Source organism: Trichomycterus rosablanca, chromosome 10 (genome assembly GCF_030014385.1).
Source record: "Trichomycterus rosablanca isolate fTriRos1 chromosome 10, fTriRos1.hap1, whole genome shotgun sequence".
Classification (NCBI taxonomy): domain Eukaryota; kingdom Metazoa; phylum Chordata; class Actinopteri; order Siluriformes; family Trichomycteridae; genus Trichomycterus; species Trichomycterus rosablanca.
Window position 1 is genome coordinate 35,578,353 of NC_085997.1, and position 22,607 is coordinate 35,600,959.

The window sequence follows — 22,607 nt, forward strand, 5'->3', positions numbered from 1 at the left end:
GTCCCATTTTTACAGTCATTAAGTGCTAGTCTGACCTGTCTGCAGCCCAGACCTGTCTTCTATTGACAGTGTTATAAGGGACAAATACAGCAATGAAGACTAGATCAAGTGGACTCTAGACTCTAGTCCTTAAATAAATACTAAATGTTGCTACAAGAATTAAGTGTCCCATATTTTTTGGAACATGTTTCAGGCATCAAATTGGAAAGAGCGAATATTTACACCCCCCACAAAAAAGCCAAATATTTTATATGGTTGCTTTTGTACTGCTTTACTGTAATTAGCTATTCACATCTTGTCCCATCTTTTCTGAAATTGCCTTGCAGCTCAGTTACAGTCATTAAGTGCTAGTCTGACCTGCCTGCAGTCCAGACATGTCTCCTGTTGACAGTGTTATAAGGGACAAAATACAGCAATTACAAGAGGTGACTCTAGACTCTTACTTTCTTAACCGCTTATCCAATCAGGGTTGGGGGGATGCTGGATTTCAATGGGTGCAAGGCACACAGTAACACCCTGGATGGGGTGCCAGTTCAGACACACACACACACACACACACACACACACACACACACACACACACACACACACACACACACACACACACACACACACACACACACACACACACACACCTATAGGGCAATTCAGTGTCTCCAATTTACCTGACTGCATGTTTTTGGACTGTGGGAGGAAACCGGAGCTCCCAGAGGAAACCCACACAGACACGGGGAGAACATGCAAACTCCACACAGAAAGGACCCGGACTGCCCCGCCCGGGGATCGAACCCAGGACCTTCTTGCTGTGAGGCGACAGTGCTACCCACTTAGCCACCGTGCCACCCAACTCTAGGTATCAACTCTGGATTGAGTGAATATCTACCCCCGCCCCCAAATAAAAAAAACTGAAAATATTTTATATATTTGTTTTGTACTGTTTTATTATAATTAGCGTTTCACACCTTGTCACATCTTTTCTGAAATCCCCTTGCAGTTTAATTACAGTCATTAAGTGCTAGTCTGACCTGCCAGCAGTCCAGACCTGTCTCCTACTGACAGTGTTAACAAGAGAACGGTACAGGTCTGAATGCTAGACTCCTACAGTAAATGGTTTTGGGCTTTGGATTCACTTTGAAGGAAGTGTCAAAGTAATGTATAGCGTGATGTTTTTTGGACTAATTAATATGTATGAATATTTCTATCCTGATGAGAGTAATGGTTTTATGAAGATGGAAATGATAGAAATCATGACCCTCCTTTATCAGAAATGTTCCAACCTTACAGGGAAGTTCCTTCTGGTGATCTCTGGTGGTGCTGCTGCTCACTGGTTGTTTTTTCCTTTACTTTGACACAGTTGTATTAAAAAATGCACATGCAAATTGTCCCAATTTATGTGGGATGCAATCGGTCGGAACGGAGAAGCACAATCGAGGTCACACAAGTGCCACTATCACACACACACACACACACACTTGGGAATAAATAGCTGGACACATCAGTTTGCCTTTTATGGAGAAGTCTGAATGATACCCCTGCACCACCGTCTCATACCGACGGTGCTACACTCTGTCTGTCTCTCTCTCTCTCTCTCACACACACACACACACACACACACACACACACACACTAAACTCCCTCTGAAATAATGCACTCACATGCATTATTAATAACTCATAATGGTAATGATTTTGAAAGGGTGCACTGGGGTCCCGGGGTAGATGAGGGGGGCTGGGGGTCCAATAAAGGAATGGAACAGGAGCAGGAGGAGAAGTCTAAGTGGTTGCTTTTTTCTTCACTTTACCCCTCATCAAAAAGTCCATTAGGGGCCAGAGTGTATGACACACCAGGGAAAAGCTACAATCAAGCAACACTAATTGTGTGTGTGTGTGTGTGTGTGTGTGTTAGGGATGGGCAATCGAACCATTTTCGTTACTCGAATATCCTTATTTAGGGTACTTATTTAGTACACTACATGACCAAAAGTATTTGGACGCCTAAACATCGCATTGATATGAATTTTGTCCTTCTGTCCTTAGCTGCTAGATTTTGAAATATGACTGTGAGGATTCACTTCAGCTTAGCTACTCATGAGGACCCAGACTACTGATGTGTGACAGGGCAGTGATAGCTCAGTGGTTAAGGTACTGGACTAGTAATCAAAAGGTTGCCGGTTCAAGCCCCACCACCACCAAGTTGCCACTGTTGGGCCCCTGAGCAAGGCCCTTAACCCTCAATTGCTCAAAATTGTTCAGTCATAACTGTAAGTCGCTTTGGATAATAAAGCGTCTGCTAAATGCCGAAAATGTAAATGTAAAGCAAGCCCTAAGGCTGATGTTTCAATTAGTCCCAAACTGTCTTAAAACCTAGTGAGCTGCCTTGCTGCCTACTGCTACCTGATCAGCTGTCTCAGTCAGGGAGGCAGATTATTTAGACGCACTACTTATACAGTGATTACATCACTGCAGTTTTAGCTTACTAAGCTAACACAGTTAGCATCAGGTCATTCAAAGTGACAAGCTGAGGCGCCACAACCCGCTAGCACGCCGGGTAACGTCTCCCTCCGTGTACCGAAAACGGTTAAACTGTCTCTGATGAGCCTGAATTTACAAATAAACGACACTCGTGCACCTTTATACACTTTAAACATCAATGAGAATTTATTTACATTTAAAAAGAACTCCGTTGGTTGCTCCACATTATATTCGTCCGCCACGTTTGTCATTTTTTGTGAGAAAAGTCATGCCACACTGAATGCTGGGATTGCCGTCAGCGCTGAGGAAGCGTCGGACGCTCCCTCGTTATTCAGTCAGATTATCACTCAGAATTAAGGCGCCTCAGTAGGAGCATTTTAAGGAATCTAAGAATTTAGACACGCCCTCTTCTCAGGAGTGTATGGTGACATAAAATGTGTCTATGTAGACAGATTTCCTAATAAAGAGAGGCCAGTATGTTTAACTGGGATTTAAAAATCCCAACAACACTGCTGTACCTGCTACACTCATACCAGAACAACACACACTATTGTCGTTGCAGTGCTGAGAATGCTCCACCCAAACATTATACAGTCAGTAAGACTCCTACAAGAGTCCCTTCCAATTTATAACTGGGGGAACAGTGTACTAAGCTACAGTCAGTAATTGTATACCTACAAAGCTCATATGATAGATATGATAGATGTAGCTTATAAAATAATCCATGAATGTACAGACCAGATAGGTGCTCCTAATAATGTGCTTGCGTATATTTCTGTTTTAATAATACAGCGTGTCAGCTACGTAGACAACGTACTTCGCCGTCAATCCCGCCGTCTCATGATGTCAGATATGTTTTTTCTGGGACTTGCGTACTCGAGAAGGCACAAAACTAAAAGAAAAGTGTCTGAAATATGAGTGCGGTGCCAGAATAGCGCCAGCACTGTGCCATGACAGTCTGGAGATAAACAGCCTCAAGCACACACTCAGACATGAATGCATACAGCACCTACATCGGCTTTTCTACAGCATAAATTGTATTTAGACACTGATGTAGAGTCCAATAGCAGTGTGCCTGATACCTCGGCTGGACATCTTTGCTTGCGATTATCTACGGCTTTAAGGATTTAACGATAAATGTCAAAATTATAGAGCAATAGAGCCTAGTGTCACGTTCTGTACCTGGTACGACTTGCTGTGACCACATGAGTGCTGGAGGGATCAGGTACCAGTGCAAGCAACAGAGGAACTGCTGTTGCTAGGAATTGCTATAAACGTTGCTTTAAATGTGTCTTTGTGTAATATTAAGATTGATACCAAAGTTATTTTGGGTTATTGAGAACATCATATGACAATCTGCTGACTGTCCCCAAGTGCATAAACTGAATAAAAGCTTTTTTTTGGGGGGGGTAGGGGGTGTAAAAGACTCTCAGATGATCCAGACTTTCCTCCGGCTGAAGAATTTCAGATGCTAGTGGAAACCTTAGTGGAATATTATACCGACCAGGAACTTCTATCAGCATGGCAGCCCTTAATCTCATGCCAGTGTGACGCTCACTTGACTGTAGACAGCATCACCTATAGCAAGTTTTATGTTATGGTTCTTAATTTGCTGTCAGTATAAGGTTAGAGTTTGGGGTTTCTTTCCAACCTTTGCAAAGAGACCACTGTTCCATGTTCTTTTTAAATGGTTGCAATCACACCAGATTTATTTATCCATTCATCCATCCATCTACCAGTATATCCATCCGTCCATCCATCTTTCCTTTCATCCACCCATCCTTCCATCAATATATCCATCCCTTCCTCTATCTCTCATTCCATCTGTTCCTTCCTCCATCACTCTTTCCTTCATTTATCCTTCCAATCATACATCCATCCAGTCCATCCAACCATCCATCCATCCATCCACCTACCCAATCCAGTCGGTCCGTCCGTCCGTCTGTCCATCCATCCATCCTTCATCAATATATCCATCCCTTCCTCTATCTCTCATTCCATCTCTTTCTCCATCCATTACTCATTCCTTCATCTGTCCTTCCAACCATTCCCAATCCATCCCTCACTCCATGCATCCATCCATGCATCCATCCATCTACCAATATATCCATTCATCCGTCCATCCATCCATCCGACCGTCCATCCATCCATCCGTCCATCCATCCATCCATTCATTCATCCACCCATCCATCAATATATCCATCCCTTCCTCTATCTCTCATTCCATCTGTTCCTTCCTCCATCACTCTTTCCTTCATTTATCCTTCCAATCATACATCCACCCAGTCCACCCATCCATCCATTCATCCACCCACCCAATCCAGTCGGTCCATCCATCCATCCATCTGTCCGTCCATCCGTCCGTCCGTCCATCCATCCATCCTTCATCAATATATCCATCCCTTCCTCTATCTCTCATTCCATCTCTTTCTCCATCCATTACTCCTTCCTTCATTTGTCCTTCCAACCATTCCCAATACATCCCTCACTCCATCCATCCGTCCATCCATCCATCCGTCCACCCATTCATCCATCCATCCATCCATCCACCCATCCTTCATCAATATATCCATCCCTTCCTCTATCTCTTATTCCATCTCTTCTTCCATCCATCACTCCTTCCTTTATTTGTCCTTCCAATCATACATCATCCATCCATCCCTCATTCTGTTCATCTCTCCATCCATCCATCCATCCATCCATCCATCCATCCATCCATCCATCCATCTCTCCTTTCATCCAACCCCTTCTGTCTCTCTCTGTCTGTTTTCATCCACTAGTTCACTCGTCTCTTTCAGTCTGTCTGTCTCTGTCCTCTCATCCGTCTCTCCATCTCTCCACCCTCACCCTGACTAATCTTTTGTTCTTGTCTCCTCAGGTGAGACGTTCTCGGAGAACTTCAGCCACACGGAGCGCTGTATGCCCTGTACGCGCTGTGAAGGTCTGTTACGTATGGAGACTCCGTGCACGGACGCCAACGACGCCATATGTGCGTGTGATTACGGCTACTTCCTGTCTTCGGTAAATGGGCAGTGCCAGGTGTGTACGGCATGCGCGGTGGGCAGCGGCGTCCTGATACGCTGTAATTCGTATAAAGACACCAGATGCGAGCTGTGCCAGGACGATACGTACTCGGACACGGAGAGCTCCTTCGACCCGTGTCTGCCGTGCACCATCTGTGAGGAGCAGGTGGAGCTGGAGCACTGCACCTCCATCACTGACACCGTCTGTGAAGGTAGGACAACACGGTACAGTACGGCACCAACAGTGGACGTCATGTACCACCTTCAATTAAACCCCACCGTTTATGTTCAGGTTTAAAACGTGAGAGTCAGTATTGAACTAAATGATTCTAAACAGTGCCCTCGTCTGGTTTACTTGTGTAGCATTGTGCGCGCTGATTCCCGCCAAAGCTCCCTCTCTGTCAGTTCTTAAACTCCATCTTAAGAATAAGCTAGGCCCAGGCTTTAGCTGTAGCATATATCAGGGAGCAGCTGCTCTCATAACTTGATGTAACTGAAGGCTCATGACGGGAGACGTTACATATTTATTATAACACTGGACAAGACACACAGACACATGCTAAGCACTATGTTATTTCACAGATTTTTAAAGAAAAGAGCCACATTTCACATCAGTCATTAAATTACACTCATTAACTGAATGATAGAATAAATGGAAGCTACAGAACACAGCACAGCCGCCCCTCCCCTGCATCCACAGAATCGGTTGAAGATTCCAGTTACCCGAGTCATGTTTTTAGCTGCTTTAGACTAAGCGATTGCTAACTGAATTGCTGTAGGATTGCTAGGATGCCTCATAGTGCAGATTAACCAGTAAACGTGAGACACTTGAACGCTACACGAATAAAACATGTTAAATCACTAAACACAGACCACAAATTGCGTATCAGACAGGGGAACGGCTCATTTCACGGTCCGTGATGCAGTTTTCACAGCCACGAATTAGGGAATTAGGTAGGACCCTAACCATGAGGGATCGTCAACTTGAAACCATAAACACTACCATATCCACCCCTATGTATTAATGTATTTATTTGGCTACACTTTGGTTACATTCATGACAGGACAGGTAGTTACTGGTTACACAAGATTCATCAGTTCAAGTTTTATGTCAAACACAGTCGTGGACAATTTAGTATATTCAGTTCACCTCACTTGCACGTCTTTGTACTGTGGGAGGAAACCGGAGCTCCCAGAGGAAATTCACACAGACATGAGGAGAACATGCACTCAGAACTCCACACAGAAAGGACCCGGATTGCAGCACCTGGGACCCTCTTGCTGTGAGGCGACAGTGCTACCCACCCGTGACCTTTAAACGTCTGAATTTGCCGGTGTCACGTGATTGATAGGGGAGACAGGAACGTCCCTCTCACCCAGAGAGCAAATTTAATCAGACCCCCAGTTCCTGCTAACAGATGAGTTTTCGTCTGGTTGGCACTTAAACAAATTGAACCACAACAAGCTATAATAAAATAAATAAAAATGCTGCAGGTCTTACAAAAAACCAAACATTTAATTATTGCAAAATATTATTAAATTAAATATTTGTATTAATTTGGACACAATCTGGACAGGCTTATTTCAGATCACAAAATAGCCGATCGTGGTTGTTCTGTTTGGATAAACATGCAGCAATCCTACGGCAATTCAGTTAGCAACCAGTTAGTCAAAATATCCAAGATGTCAAAGTGTAAAGGAGCAAAAAACACGACTCGGGTAACTGAGTTTGGAGGGGTGGGTTTGTCAAAAGACGGACGAGTATTTTTGAGTTTGCAGCAGGCTCAAAAAAATATTTATTTATTGCTAAATCATTACTAAATTGAATATTTAAATTCATTTGGACACAATCTGGTGTTACACAGCCTTATTTCAGATCACAAAATAGCCGATCGTGGCTGTCCTGTTTGGGCAAACATGCAGAAGTCCTACGGCAAGTTAGTTAGCAATCAGTTAGTCAAAATATCCAAGATGTGGAAGTCTAAAGCAGCTAAAAACACGATGGGTAACTGAGTTTGGAAAACTCCCAACCAATTCTGTGGTCCAAAAATAATTTGGACACAATCTGGTGTTACACAGCCTTATTTCCAATCACAAAGTAGCCAAACACGGTTGTTCTGTGTGGACAATCCTGTAACGGGGTTATGTGCCCAAAATCTTGGATAAATCCTCGTGTTGTACAGAAGGAGGCTTGAAGGACAGGACGAACAGGTGCTAGGGGACAAAGAGAAAGGCGTCGAGCAGGGGAACAGGTGAGAAAACACTTAAACTAGGAAAGTGATTCTCTAACAGCTCTTAGCCAATCAGAAAACTCATAAATCTCATGAATGTGTCTGGAAAACACGATCCATGGTGCTGACGGAGCGCCCGGCAGGTCAGGAGGTCCGGGGTCGGTCAGCCTGTCTGCAGTCTGGAGCCTCCCACATGCCCACAATTTCATCATAACGTTCAGGGTGACAGAAGTGAATCATGGGAAGAGCACTGCATGAGCAGGACGGGCGTCGGTGTCCCTGACAGAACGAATTGAGTTTAATAAAATCAGGACAGACAGGAGGGCGGAGTCGGACCGCACGGGTTGTTCACGTTCGCGTGGTTCGAGCAGATTTCTCCCCAACCCTACACGACCTTCTCCTCTAATGTCAGCCCCGAGGTGAAGGGGTCAGGGGTCGCGGGGGGCTACTGTAGGTGAGATCTAATGAGGAGAGTGGAAGGTCGAGCTGGCGCTGGTTTCACTGGTAAACAAGGTCATCCATTAAGCTGATAAAAAGATGAAAGATCAGCGAACAGCAGGTCTGTGTTTTTGTATGTTAAATTCCAGCGAGACTCACAGCGACAGATAAGACACACGGTCCTGGTAAACACCGGGGGTTAAATCTATAGAACCCAGAGATCCCAAACCTGTTCTGCACCACGGACGATTTCATAAAAGATATAATGTCACAGACCGACGGGGGTCTTAATATAAAACGCTTAATATAAAACACAAAGTGCATAACAAGTGGGAACCCTGAGACAGTTTTTTTTGCTAATTTTAGCAGCTTGTGCGTTCAGTATTTTGGTATCATGTGGCTAAAATAGGTTCGTGTCAAACGTGTCAAGAGGAACAGATGGATGTTATTAAAAGAGAATCTGTTTTTCAAAATAGAGCATCATTCAGAGTGTGATTGTCAATAAATTATTTATTTAATAAATTAAATAAATTAATTAAATATTTTTTATGTAAATGATTTTTTACATTTATTTTAAATAAAATAAAATTAATAAAATAATAAATTATTTACTTATTAAATTAAATAATTAAATAAATAAAATATTAAATAAATAATATATTTTATATAGATATTTCTTTTAATCAAATATAAATTTATGAAATAATAAATAATTTATTTATTAAATTAATAATTAAATGGGCAGCATGGTGGCTCAGTGGGTAGCACTGTTGCCTCACAGCAAGGAGGTCCTGGGTTCGATCCCCAGGTGGAGTGGTCCAGGTCTTTTCTGTGTGGAGTTTGCACGTTCTCCCTGTGTCTGTGTGGGTTTCCTCCGGGCGCTCCGGTTTCCTCCCACAGTCCAAAGACATGCAAGTGAGGTGAATTAGAGATACAAAATTGTCCATAACTGTGTTCGATATAACCTTGTGAACTGATAAATGTTGTGTAATTAGTAAGTACCGTTTCTGTCATGAATGTAACCAAAGTATATATAATATATTATTTAATTATTAAAATGCAAGAATAAGATATAGTTAACGAGACCGACAGGCCTGTAAAACCGTATTTGTTGATGAAAGTCCTAAGAGTTTATTGAGGTTTTAAAAAGAAAGACGGAGCCAAAAATGAAGCTAATTTTGAAAAATGATGTTAATACGATCTGTTGTGATCATGCTCCGGGGCCTGACTGTAATGGAGACCGCAGATTGCCGTGTGTGTGTGTGTGTGTGTGTGTGTGTTTGTGCTACACAGGAAGCTATCTGAGTTAGCAGAGGGGGGCAGCATGAAAGTGAAGTGTAATCTCATTAATAAAGGGATCAAGTTCGGACCCTCCGCCGGCTCTATGTTTGCGAGATGAATGACCGAGGGGGGTGGGGACGGGACAGCATCCCCGGTTAACCAAGGTCAATAAAATAGAATAAAATACAGGCCTGTACCAAAACAGTGTATGAATTAGCTTAATGGCTAATCTAGAGTTTCAGAGCAAGCTGATATCAGTGCCTGTCTGAAGGTTGATATATGTTCTAGGATTGATTCAAGGTCAAGGAGGACGAATCTGTTTCGTTGTTCTGGGGCCAAATGTGTGAACACATTCAGTGCAGGGTCCCAATGCATCTCATGATTGTATAATACACTGATCAGCCATAACATTAAAACCACCTCCTTGTTTCTACACTCACTGTCCATTTTATCAGCTCCACTTACCATATAGAAGCACTTTGTAGTTCTACAATTACTGACTTCAGTCAATCTGTTTCTCTACATGCTTTGTTAGCCCCCTTTTACCCTGTTCTTCAGTGGTCAGGACCCCCACAGAGCAGGTATTATTTAGGTGGTGGATCATTCTCAGCACTGCAGTGACACTGACATGGTGGTGGTGTGTTAGTGTGTGTTGTGCTGGTATGAGTGGATAAGTCACAGCAGCGCTGCTGGAGTTTTTAAACACCTCACTGTCACTGCTGGACTGAGAATAGTCCACAAACCAAAAATATATCCAGCCAACAGCGCCTCGTGGGCAGCGTCCTGTGACCACTGATGAAGGTCTAGAAGATGATCGACTCAAACAGCAGCAATAGATGAGCGATCGTCTCTGACTTTACATCTACAAGGTGGACCAACTAGGTAGGAGTGTCTAATAGAGTGGACCGTGAGTGGACATGGTATTTAAAAACTCTGACTGTAGTGCATCGGTCCTGACCATTGCTTAGATTGTCTACTGTCACAGTACTGTAAGTCGCTTTGGATAAAAGCGTCTGCTAAATGCTGAAAATGTAAATGTAAATGTAAAGAACAGCATAAAAGGGGGCTAACAAAGCATGCGGAGAAACAGATGGACTACAGTCAGTAATTGTAGAACTACAAAGTGCTTCTATATGGTAAGTGGAGCTGATGTATAATAAACAGTAAGAAAATGAAATCTTCCACTGGGTCTTCATCTCAATTCCACTGAGTTTCCAACAAATGGGCAGATTTATGATTGGGTCACACCAAAGGATGTCGTTAACCCTCTCTGTCTGCTGCAGCTGTCAAACACAGAGGAGGATCCATAATGTTTTGGGCAGATTTGGTTAAAATATTAGGTACAAAGATACAGAAAGTGCACCCTACGGTGTTTTGCATTTTATCCTTTTTCAAATTTCACAATTCCAAATTTAGGATCATCTGTACGGATGGCTTTTTGTAAGTGCATGTTTAAGTTCATGGAACAGTTGTCTCTTTGCAAATGTCAATTTATGCTAAAAGAAAATTGGAACAAAACATTATGCCTTGAGGGGGGCACGGCGGCTTGGTGGGTAGCACTGTCGCCTCACAGCAAGAAGATCCTCGGTTTGATTCCCAGGTGGAGCGGTCTGGGTCCTTTCTGTATGGAGTTGGCATGTTCTCCACATGTCTGTGTGGGTTTTCTTCCACAGTACAAAGACATGCAGTCAGGTCGATTTGCCTAGCTCTGTGTGTGTGTCCTGTGATAGAGTGGCGAGTCGCTTCTTTTCACCTGTCAGGAATAGGCTCTCTCAACACTTGTGCAGGAACAGCAACCAGCCAGCAGAGGCCACAATGACAGCACCAATAAGGAACCCTGTTCGGCCCCTCATCCCTTCCTCAGACACGGCTACTAGTGACTGTTTGGGCACCCAGTCGGTCAATAGCAGCTGAAATTCGGACCTGGCTAATGCCCTCCTACATACTGCTAGAATGATATATAAGAAGCTTTATAAGGAACTGGGTGATGTTCTGCTTGGTAGAACTTGTGCAGGACTTTTCTTATCGTAGGGAAGAGACAGGAAGTCGGACCTGAATGCTAATTCATGGCAGTGGTGTGGGTGGTGTTAGAGTTTGGGTTCGAACAAAGCTTGTCATATAAAGATTGAATGTGTGCGCTTGTTAAACTCCACATGTCCCCTCGGTCACACCATTATCACATATCTGACCGCAGAGACACTCGGCGTGTCTGTGAGAACCACATTGTACACCGACCGGCCCACCACAGCAGGACACTGACAGAGTTATCACGGCCGTGACTGACCCCCGACCTCTGACCACCGACTCGCACAATGCGGGGCTTGTGACCGGGCTGTAGAGGAACGTTTGTCTTCCACGCGGTCTTCTATACTGGAATCGAACGGCTAGTCTATTCTGACAATGGACTCCGTCGTCCGGTTCGTATTACGGCGCCCGCCGCTGGCCGCCTTTAACCCCGTCGCGTTCCCCAGATCAGATTTTCAATCTTCCTCTCGGCGGAGGTGAAAGTCCAGAGCGTGGCTCGCCTTGTGGCTTAGTAAATTCGACAGAGCTGACCCGACGAAATTCCCAGAGCAAATGCAGCATTCCTGGCATGGAGCCTTCTAACCAGAAACATCCAGCTACTGTTTAGCTATCGTTTCTTTATCTTATCAGCAATTCCAGCGCAGCTTTGAAGGAAATCCACCACCGCGCGACGTCACCGCTGTGTGATCTTCGCTTGACACATTCACAGTTTGATCACTTCTCAAAAATGCGGTTAATTTACGACCCTATTTGAACTTTTCTGCCACTCGCTCTTGCCCGAGGCTGACAGAACCAGGTCACATGACCTCGAATGAGTAGAAGCACGTCTGACAAGAGAAAATAAATCCGGAAGATGCAAAGCTGTGAGCCTGACGTAAACCAAAAATCCACATTTGGGTTGCTCTGGGGCCCTTCCAGAAAGTGTGAACACATTCAGTGCAGGGTCCCAGTGCATCTCATGACTGTATAATATAATAAGCAGCAGGAAAATAAAATCTTCCACTGGGTCTTCGTCTCAATTCCACTAAATTTTTAACAAATTTACAGATTGGGTTATGATTGGGTTACGCCAAAGGATGTTGTCAACCCACTCGACCTGCTGCAACTGTCAGATACAAACAAGGATCCATAATGTTTTGGGCAGATTTGGTTAAATGATTAGGTACAAAGATACAGAACTATGTGCACCTTATGGTGTTTTGCATTTTACCCTTTTCCTTCAGGCATTTAAAAAAAATCTTGATTAATAGTTGGTATATACAGTGTATCACAAAAGTGAGTACACCCCTCACATTTCTGCAAATATTTCATTATATCTTTTCATGGGACAACACTATAGACATGAAACTTGGATATAACTTAGAGTAGTCAGTGTACAGCTTGTATAGCAGTGTAGATTTACTGTCTTCTGAAAATAACTCAACACACAGCCATTAATGTCTAAATAGCTGGCAACATAAGTGAGTACACCCCACAGTGAACATGTCCAAATTGTGCCCAAATGTGTCGTTGTCCCTCCCTGGTGTCATGTGTCAAGGTCCCAGGTGTAAATGGGGAGCAGGGCTGTTAAATTTGGTGTTTTGGGTACAATTCTCTCATACTGGCCACTGGATATTCAACATGGCACCTCATGGCAAAGAACTCTCTGAGGATGTGAGAAATAGAATTGTTGCTATCCACAAAGATGGCCTGGGCTATAAGAAGATGCTAACACCCTGAAACTGAGCTACAGCACGGTGGCCAAGGTCCTACAGCGGTTTTCCAGGACAGGTTCCACTCGGAACAGGCTTCGCCAGGGTCGACCAAAGAAGTTGAGTCCACGTGTTCGGCGTCATATCCAGAGGTTGGCTTTAAAAAATAGACACATGAGTGCTGCCAGCATTGCTGCAGAGGTTGAAGACGTGGGAGGTCAGCCTGTCAGTGCTCAGACCATACGCCGCACACTGCATCAACTCGGTCTGCATGGTCGTCATCCCAGAAGGAAGCTGACGCACAAGAAAGCCAGCAAACAGTTTGCTGAAGACAAGCAGTCCAAGAACATGGATTACTGGAATGCCCTGTGGTCTGACGAGACCAAGATAAACTTGTTTGGCTCAGATGGTGTCCAGCATGTGTGGCGGCGCCCTGGTGAGAAGTACCAAGACAACTGTATCTTGCCTACAGTCAAGCATGGTGGTGGTAGCATCATGGTCTTGGGCTGCATGAGTGTTGCTGGCACTGGGGAGCTGCAGTTCATTGAGGGAAACATGAATTCCAACATGTACTGTGACATTCTGAAACAGAGCATGATCCCCTCCCTTCGAAAACTGGGCCTCATGGCAGTTTTCCAACAGGATAACGACCCCAAACACAACCTCCAAGATGACAACTGCCTTGCTGAGGAAGCTGAAGGTAAAGGTGATGGACTAAACCCAATTGAGCACCTGTGGCGCATCCTCAAGTGGAAGGTGGAGGAGTTCAAGGTGTCTAACATCCACCAGCTCCGTGATGTCATCATGGAGGAGTGGAAGAGGATTCCAGTAGCAACCTGTGCAGCTCTGGTGAATTCCATGCCCAGGAGGGTTAAGGCAGTGCTGGATAATAATGGTGGTCACACAAAATATTGACACTTTGGGCACAATTTGGACATGTTCACTGTGGGGTGTACTCACTTATGTTGCAGCTATTTAGACATTAATGGCTGTGTGTTGAGTTATTTTCAGAAGACAGTAAATCTACACTGCTATACAAGTTGTACACTGACTACTCTAACTTATATCCAAGTTTCATGTCTATAGTGTTGTCCCATGAAAAGATATAATAAAATATTTGCAGAAATGTGAGGGGTGTACTCACTTTTGTGATACACTGTAGGTAATAGGTAACAGGTCAAAAATGCCCACCGTAGATTGGACATCCCTGTTGTAGGTAGTATGCAATCATGTTATTGCTCAGCCTGAAGGTCTTTTATCATCTTTTGAAGAGAGCAAGAGACTCGGATGATTGAACAGACAGGTGAAGTTCATTCTACCATTTGGGTCCCAGTACAGAGAAGAACATTGATGCTTGTCTTCCTTGAGTTCTGGCTGAAGGATCAAGACTGACTAGTAGCTCAGACTGGCAAGACTAGTAGCCTTATTCACACATCACAATTTTTGCCCTGATTTTTGCTCGCCGCTAGGTGTGGCAGCTTGAAGGCAAATCGTTGATCGCTCACAGATTGAAGAAAAATATCTAGCATGTTAAATATCTGGACTGAAAATCGTGTAGTGTAAAAGGTGTTGCGATCAGGTTGTGATTGTGACTTATCGTCCACAGCAAACTATAATACCGACGTTTCATTGCAAAAAATATTTATTTCACTTCCAACTCTCTTTGCAGAACAGAACAGTCGCTTCATGCTGGCCGCTTAGCCAGATCCACTGCTTCACCCAGATTCATTTCTTTTTCTTACTTGTTTTTACGCCGCACATCAGTGCACAAACAACTTTAATCGCTTGCTTCATTATGACGTGCATTTTTGGACATGGTATCACTAAACCCTTCGTCACTTCTTGTGTGTGTTTTTGTGACAAAACGTAGTTTGGGAGACCAGACAGACTCGTCTGAGATTTCTCGAGGTGATAGATGGTGTAGTGTGTGACCCCCTATCGCCGATCAGTCGTGTACAGCGATCTGACAGCTTCGAAAGTTGTGTAGTGTGAACTTGGCATTAGCCATTTTTTGTATGTCTGTGGAGTAAAACACTGAAGCTCAGGGTTGATGCGACAGGCGACACTAAATATTGAGCCGTAAATGAAGCCATTTAAACCTGATCCGCACCGCGACAGGAAACGAGCTTCTTATCCCCCCCATCAGATGTCAGGAATCAGCGTCGGCCATTAGCAGCGATCCGCGTCCGCTCGTGTTTCAGATCAGGAACATCCAGAGTCCAGATACCGAACGGCTCACCCGAAACTGGTTCAGCTCAGATTCAGCTAAACTGCTTTACGGATGTCACATCACGTTAGAGTTAGATTTGTACCTTTAGAAACTATCGGATTGTATATATTCATTTTACAAGGTAATAGAAGACGATGAGGAATTTTTGTTCGGGAGATGCCGATGTAAATCGAGACAGATGGACTGTGAGATTGGATGGATGGACGGACGGATGGATAAGAGGAGGAGCAGATGCAGAGACGTAAAGGCAGTCGATAAACAAGATGCCGTTTCTCTGCTGCTGGATCAGATTTCGCTGTCTGACCGCTGGGATTCACCACACTACTACTACTACTACTACTACTATACCACCGTATAGAGCCGCGGTCACACCTGAATTAGCCTGCCGTTGTTGCTAGGATAGCACGTTAGTCATGATTAGTATTTAAGGCATACCTGAAATTAGACGCCTGAGGGATTTTGTGCTGGTTTTGCAGATCCACAGGTGCAACTGTACCAGATTTAATCTGTGTGAACAACTTATACACTGTAAGTTTATTAATAATCAGGGTGGCTCGGTGGGTGGCACTGTTGCCTCACAGCAAGAAGGTCCTGGGTTCGACTCCCAGGTGGAGCAGTCCTTTCTGTGTGGAGTTTGCATGTTCTCCCCGTGTCTGTGTGGGTTTCCTCCTGGAGCTCCGGTTTCCTCCCACAGTACAAAGACGTACAAGTGAGGTGAACTGGAGAAATAAAATTGTCCATGACTGTGTTTGATATTAAAAACTTGAACTGATGAACCTTGTGTAATGAGCACTGATGGTCTGTAACGTATTACTTAGTAACTGCACGCAGGAGCAGCGCACCTCAGATGAGTAGTTCTTCACCAAAACAGTGCAGTAACACACTCAACATAAATGTCAACCACCAACACAATTACAGAAGTACAGTACTACTATTTAGTAGTATTCGTGGCGCGCTACGAGTAAAAGCGCCAGCTGGCTCTGCGCATTCCAGTGTTGCCAGATTGGGCGATTATCCGCCAAATTGGGCGGATTTTGTTTAATAGCAGGTAAATAACACTTCTATTTAAAATAAAATATTCAGTTTTAAGAAGCTCCAGCATTGTAGAAGGCTATTAAAAGTAAAGTCAATTTTCAATGCTGATTTAGCGTAATAGTGTTGGTCAGTCTGTATCATATTCTTGAAAGAAAATTAAAATTTGTTTTCCATGCATTCACACTAGCATGTTCTGGGATTCAATTGAGTCTCATCAGTACACACAAGTTGGCAGCCAAATGATAAAGTATTGCAAAGGAATATCTTTGAAATATTCCGCATTATATAACTAATAAAGTAACTTGTAATCTAACTTAGTTACTTTTAAAATCAAGTAATCCATAAAGTAACTAAGTTACTTTTTAAAGGAGTAATCAGTAATCAGATTACTTTTTCAGGGTAACTATGCCATCACTGGTAATGAGTAACTACCGTTCCGGTCATATATGGAACCAAAGTGTAAAACATGATGTTAAAATCCTCATAAATGAATAATAATCTGCTCTGCCTATTGCTGTTAGCAAGCAAAGCAACTTGTAGTTTACGATTGCACATTAATAAAATGTAGGAAGTTTATTTTATTGTTCTTTTGGTCACAAAATATTTATTAATTATAATTTATTTATTAATATATTTATAGTTATTTTATGCCGCTCAGGTGGCGCAGCGGTAAAAACACACTACATGGTATCGAATCCAGCTCTGCCTTACCGGTTCGAGGCTGAGTGGCTGTATGAGCAACGATTGGCCGGTTGCTCAGTTGGGGTGTGGGATAAGAACCGGATGTGGGTCTCTCTGTCAGAATGCGATTACGAGCTCTGCCGGCTGATTAGAGACGCCTGCACAGAGTTGGGGAAGGGTGCCCTTAGGGTGTGTCTCTCTGCATGCAACGCTAGGTGGAGCCACACTCATCAATGTGTGGGTGGCAAAAATGCATCCGGCTTGCTGCTCATATGTCAGAGGGGATGTGGGTTAGCTTCGATCTCCTCGGTCAGGGCGGGGCTCGGCATAGACAGAGAAGAAGCACGATGCAAACTGAACAATTGGATGTGCTAAAGGGGGAGAAAAAGGGGAAAAAATTAATAATAAAAAAAAATTTTATGATAAAAGTTCAACACATTTTGCATGATTGCTTTACACATTTTATTTCGTTTACTATTCATAAGGAAAAAAAAAACCTTTTGGTTTCCTCCCACAGTCCAAAGACATGAAAGTAAGGTAAATTGGAGATACTAGGACTGTGTTGGATATAACCTTGTGAACTGATAAATCTTGTGTAATGAGTAACTACCGTTTCTGACATTAATGTAACCAAAGTGTAAAACATGACGTTAAAATCCTAATAAACAAACAAACTGAAGATAATTAAATGAATAAAGCGGAGCATCGTGACACCTCGGGTAACGGTGGTGCCTCACAGCGGTGTTCAGGCCTCCTGGGTTCCTTTTATAATTTTTGAGCCATTGATGAAATTCTTCTTATAATATATATAATATAATATAATATTTTCCTAAATAACTAAAGTGAAATCTAAAGCGTTGTAAATACTGTAACTGATACTTCTGAACGTACAGAGTGCGTCTGCCTCCGTGTCTCGTACGTTTTCCTGATCCTTGTTGTCATCGCCGTCATTATAGAGAACGATTACGAGGAGACCGATCTCAGCCACGCATCACTGTTTCAGGAAGCAGAAGCAGGTACAGAAGGATCAGACGCATGGTTCAGAGAGTTCAGGGTTTAATAAACACTGATAATGAAGAGTAGAAAAGGACTAGACGAGAGCAGGAGCGGCGAGTCGGGCTTTATTGAAAAGGTCCCGCTGTTAAAAGAGCAACGCTGCAGAAGAAAGATGGGAAGATAAAAAGAAAGAGAGGAACGGTAGTGGTGGTGGTGGAGGGGGAAGCATTCTGTCCTCAACAAAGAGGATCTGTGTCTGTCAGGGTGTCTGGTGTCCCCTCTCCGGGGACAGGCCCTCTGTGTGGGAGTATTGATACGGTGTGGGGTATCTGTGGGGTTTGCAGAGGGGACTGGGAGTGGCCGCGTCCCACACGATCACACAAAAGCATCGCAGGACGTCTGCAGGTGCTGAAATATCAGAGAAACCTAAAACGAGAGCCGGTTTCATCTGCCATACATTAACGCTCGGGTCTTTATGTGTACGTTATATAAGGTGCACTGTGGGACAGATTTAGCTTTTAGAAAAGAGATAACAGATGAGATAACATCGACCAAAAACATCTGCTGACGTGATCAGTAAAAGATGTTCAGAGGAGGCTTCAGTCTAACATCTTAAGACAGTGATATATTAAATCAGGGGTGTCCAAACCTTTCTTGATGGGGGCCAGATTGAGGAAAAATCAGTGCTGTATAGTAATGAAGTAATAATACTTAATAATAATAATGGTGTTTTCTTAAAGTAAGAATACTAATATTTTTTGGGTTTACCACATGCCAATCAGGGAGTAGATAAGGCCCCAAAAAGATTATTTAAATACAGCTTATTTTACCCAGCTATTTCGTATATTCTATTTTCGAGTTTTGCTTCCAATTAATTCTGCCAAAATTCAGTGGTTTTTGGTTATTGGGATATATACAGTATCTATGACTTGAATGTACAACCCAAATAAAAAAAATGTGACAGTATAGAAAATGATGCAGTGTTTTTTACATTTACATCGACTCTTATTTCATCCTATATGGACCCAAATATTTCATGTTTTGTCTGGTCAACTTCATTTCAATTCTTAACACACACATACATGCATTTTAAGCTACAACACATTCTAAAAAAGTTGGAACAGGGAAATTTAGGGCTAGTAATAAGGTAAAAAAAAAAAAAAAACTTTACAATGATGTGATTTCAAATAGGTGATGTGAACAGCTGATTATAATCATGAATTGGCACAAATCATGTTCAGATGGAAGGAAGAAAAAGGTTGTTAATGTTTACAGGCTTAAAAGAACAATCTTCATATTTTTCAAAATTACCACTTCAGTTTATACTAACAGCATTTACTTTTACTTCTACTTTTAATACTTAAGTACATTAAACATCAGAGACTTTTACTCAAGTAATATTCTAAAAGGCGACTTTTACTTCTATCAAAGTAAATTTCTGGTAAGATACTTGTACTTTACTTAAGTATGGCCTTCCGGTACTTTATACACCACTGGGAAAAATATGCAAACACAGGCCACAGAGTATGATAACAATAAACAATTTTAATAACGTTAGGATCAAATATTATATTTGGGAGGGAATTTGTAGGAAAAAATTATAATCAGTTATGAAATGTGAAAATTAAATCCAGACCCAAGCCTGACTGAAATCATTCATCTAGATGAACAGATCCGCCTGCGCTTCTGTTAGCATACAGCTGGATTATCATAGTGATGTTGCAATGATAGTTCAGATATTTTAACGCTCCCACATCCTGTGGTCAGTTTTACTCTAGACAAACCCGACCAGCACCCTTCACACACCCCACAGAGACCCCACCCACCCCACTCAGGGACGTAAAATAGGAAGAGGTTCAATATGTGATCCCATCTGTTAGTGAACGTGAACATCCTGTAGCTGGAGGCGAATTCACCCCCCCCCCCCCCCACGCTAGTGTCCATTAGCCTGCACTGCAGCAGGAGTGTGTTTATTATGGCTTCCGATCGAATCAGGTCTAATCTAATCCCATCGGCATTTCCATCCCTCGCTCCGCTTTTCCACTGCAGTGCAGCGGCCCAGGAAAACCAGCCGTGCTAATAATGCTATTAGCGCCGTGTTGTTTTGCTTAAGAGCGCCCATGGCCTGAGATACTAAAGTCAACGGCGAAATCACAGTCAAGTTTAATAGCGGCTCGTTACTCCTGACATAAAGCACAACAGATCAGGATGAGACATCAAAACTGTACATGTATGTAAAATAGTGAATATAAGTACAATTATAAATGTTCATAAAATTCTATTTCCTCGGCTGCTCTTGTTAGGGGTCGCTGGCGGATCCCTATTTATCCGGGCTTGGGACCGGCACTACAATGCACTGGTTTATGCATCCTAGCAGCTGGGTACCTATAGGACAATTCAGTGTCTCCAATTAACCTGACTGAAACTCCACACAGAAAGGTCCCACCGTGCCACCCATGTGCAAAAAAACAGTAAATGTGCATAAAACTAGGGTGACCATACGTCCTATTTTCCCTCTTTTTTGGACCTAAAAAATGCGTTTTAAAAAAAATTTCTAAATCATCAAAAATGTCCGGGATTCAAAGTTTAAATTATAATAAAACACAAGACAGGGTTACACAGGACAAGACAGACTAACACATGACCTATGCTAACAATGCTAATCTAAATGCTAAAGCTAATCTAAACACACATGAACAAAGCTAAAGCTAAACCTGAGCCATAAGCTAATGCTGAACATGAATATAAACCATAAGCTAAACAAGAACTAGACTAAGACAAACAGTAACAAACAGACGGGAGCTAAGAGATAGACAGGAGCTAACAGGAACTAACAGGCGCTAACAGGAGCTAACAGACAAACAGGAGCTAATAGGAGCTAAAAGACAAACAGGAGCTAACATAACCGAACCGGTTGTGTGTTTTTGTACAGATTTCACCTGTGTTTAGAGAAGTGCGAGGCGGCGCTTCTCTTAAAAATGTCCAAGTGCAAAATCACAGTCAAATTACTGAAAAAATCTGTGTTTTTGTCTTGGTCGGTATCCATGGGATACAGAATGCATGACGCAAGAAGCTGACATGTACGTGTCAGAGTCAAATAAAAGTTCTAGTTCAGCAAAACACAAAACCACTAATGGTGTGCGATACTGCAAAATTTGGTATCGATCCGATACCAAGTAAATACAGGGCCAGTATCGCCAATAATTAAGGTAGATGCATCATCAAACTGCTAAATCTGAATGAATTTTCATGACTTTTAAGTGTATTATTGTAATACATACATTTTTGTAAGTAGTTGCTCTCAGTAGGGTTGTAAATAAATCAGTTGTTTAAAGTGGTCCGAGTTCTTGTTTCTGGTGCTTTACTTTCTCACAACGTTACCATCATTATCACCACAAAGCGGTTAACTCATACCATGTAGTTGTGTTTGCAGGGTGAATAAATTTGTAAATTTTTAATAGTGACCGAATACATGTGTCCTTGTTAATTTAAAATAAATAATCAATGCTATTCTGTTTACATTTATAAGCACAAAGTCAAAAGAAAAGAGCTCTCATTCACCAAAACACGGAATAAGAGCCTCACTACATGCTCCGATTCATTTGCGTAGGGTGCGCAAAGTGCGTAAGTTGCGTCTGTACTTTACGTACGCATAGTTTACACTATTATTTCCATAAAATCACCCCTATTTCTGTATCTGCAAAGCAAAGTATTCAAAAACTTACAATCTTCCAATGTCTACCAATGTACTGATGTCTGTTAGGATTTTAACAACGTAACGTGACGGTACCACAGTAAACACAGCAGAGGGGAGAAGCGAGGTGAGCATGTAAGATGTGAGAGGAGCGAGTCTGTACAGACATGATCTTTACTTTCTAATGAAACGGGAGAAACGTGCTGAATGTAGCGGAGAAAAAGTGAAACTAAAGTATCAATCCCATCACACTAGTATCGATCCGATACCAATACCAACGTTGGTATAATATCGATATTTGGATCGATCCGCCCAACACTAAAAAACGCATTTGTTTGTCATTAGTTGTCTTGTTAAAAAGTAGCTTTTTAATAAATAGTAATAATAATAATAGTTTTTAATAATTAATAGTTGGATGGTTATTGATGCATTTATCAAATATTTAAACCTCTACTTTATAAACATTGCCATGGTGCCACCAATTAGATGAAATTAATGTAACTAAATAAACAGTACATACGTACAACTATAAATGTACACAAAAGTATAAATGTATGCAGAACAATACTGTATATAAAACAATAAACCTGCATAAAACTACAAATGTACATTAAATAGTAAATCATGTAAATCAGTTAATTTACGTCAAACCAAAAATGTACATAAAAAAGTAAATACGGTGGTACCTTGTAACTGGATGTCCCCTAAACTCAAAGAGAAATTTGTACCCCTAAACTCAACGTTTCCTTTAAACTCAACATGTTCCCCTTTATTTAAAAATGTATTTATTTAATTAACAATTAACTGCCGC

General features: G+C 42.4%; 1 protein-coding gene across 1 annotated transcript in view; it reads left to right on the forward strand.

Moving 5' to 3' along the window:
* ngfrb (nerve growth factor receptor b) overlaps window positions 1-22,607 on the forward strand; it is a 56,147-nt gene that overhangs the window by 24,512 nt on the left and 9,028 nt on the right. Inside the window, exon 3 of the mRNA XM_063003862.1 lies at window positions 5,350-5,706. Within this exon, the coding sequence (XP_062859932.1) occupies window positions 5,350-5,706 (357 nt within the window). The remainder of the gene's footprint in view (window positions 1-5,349; window positions 5,707-22,607) is intronic.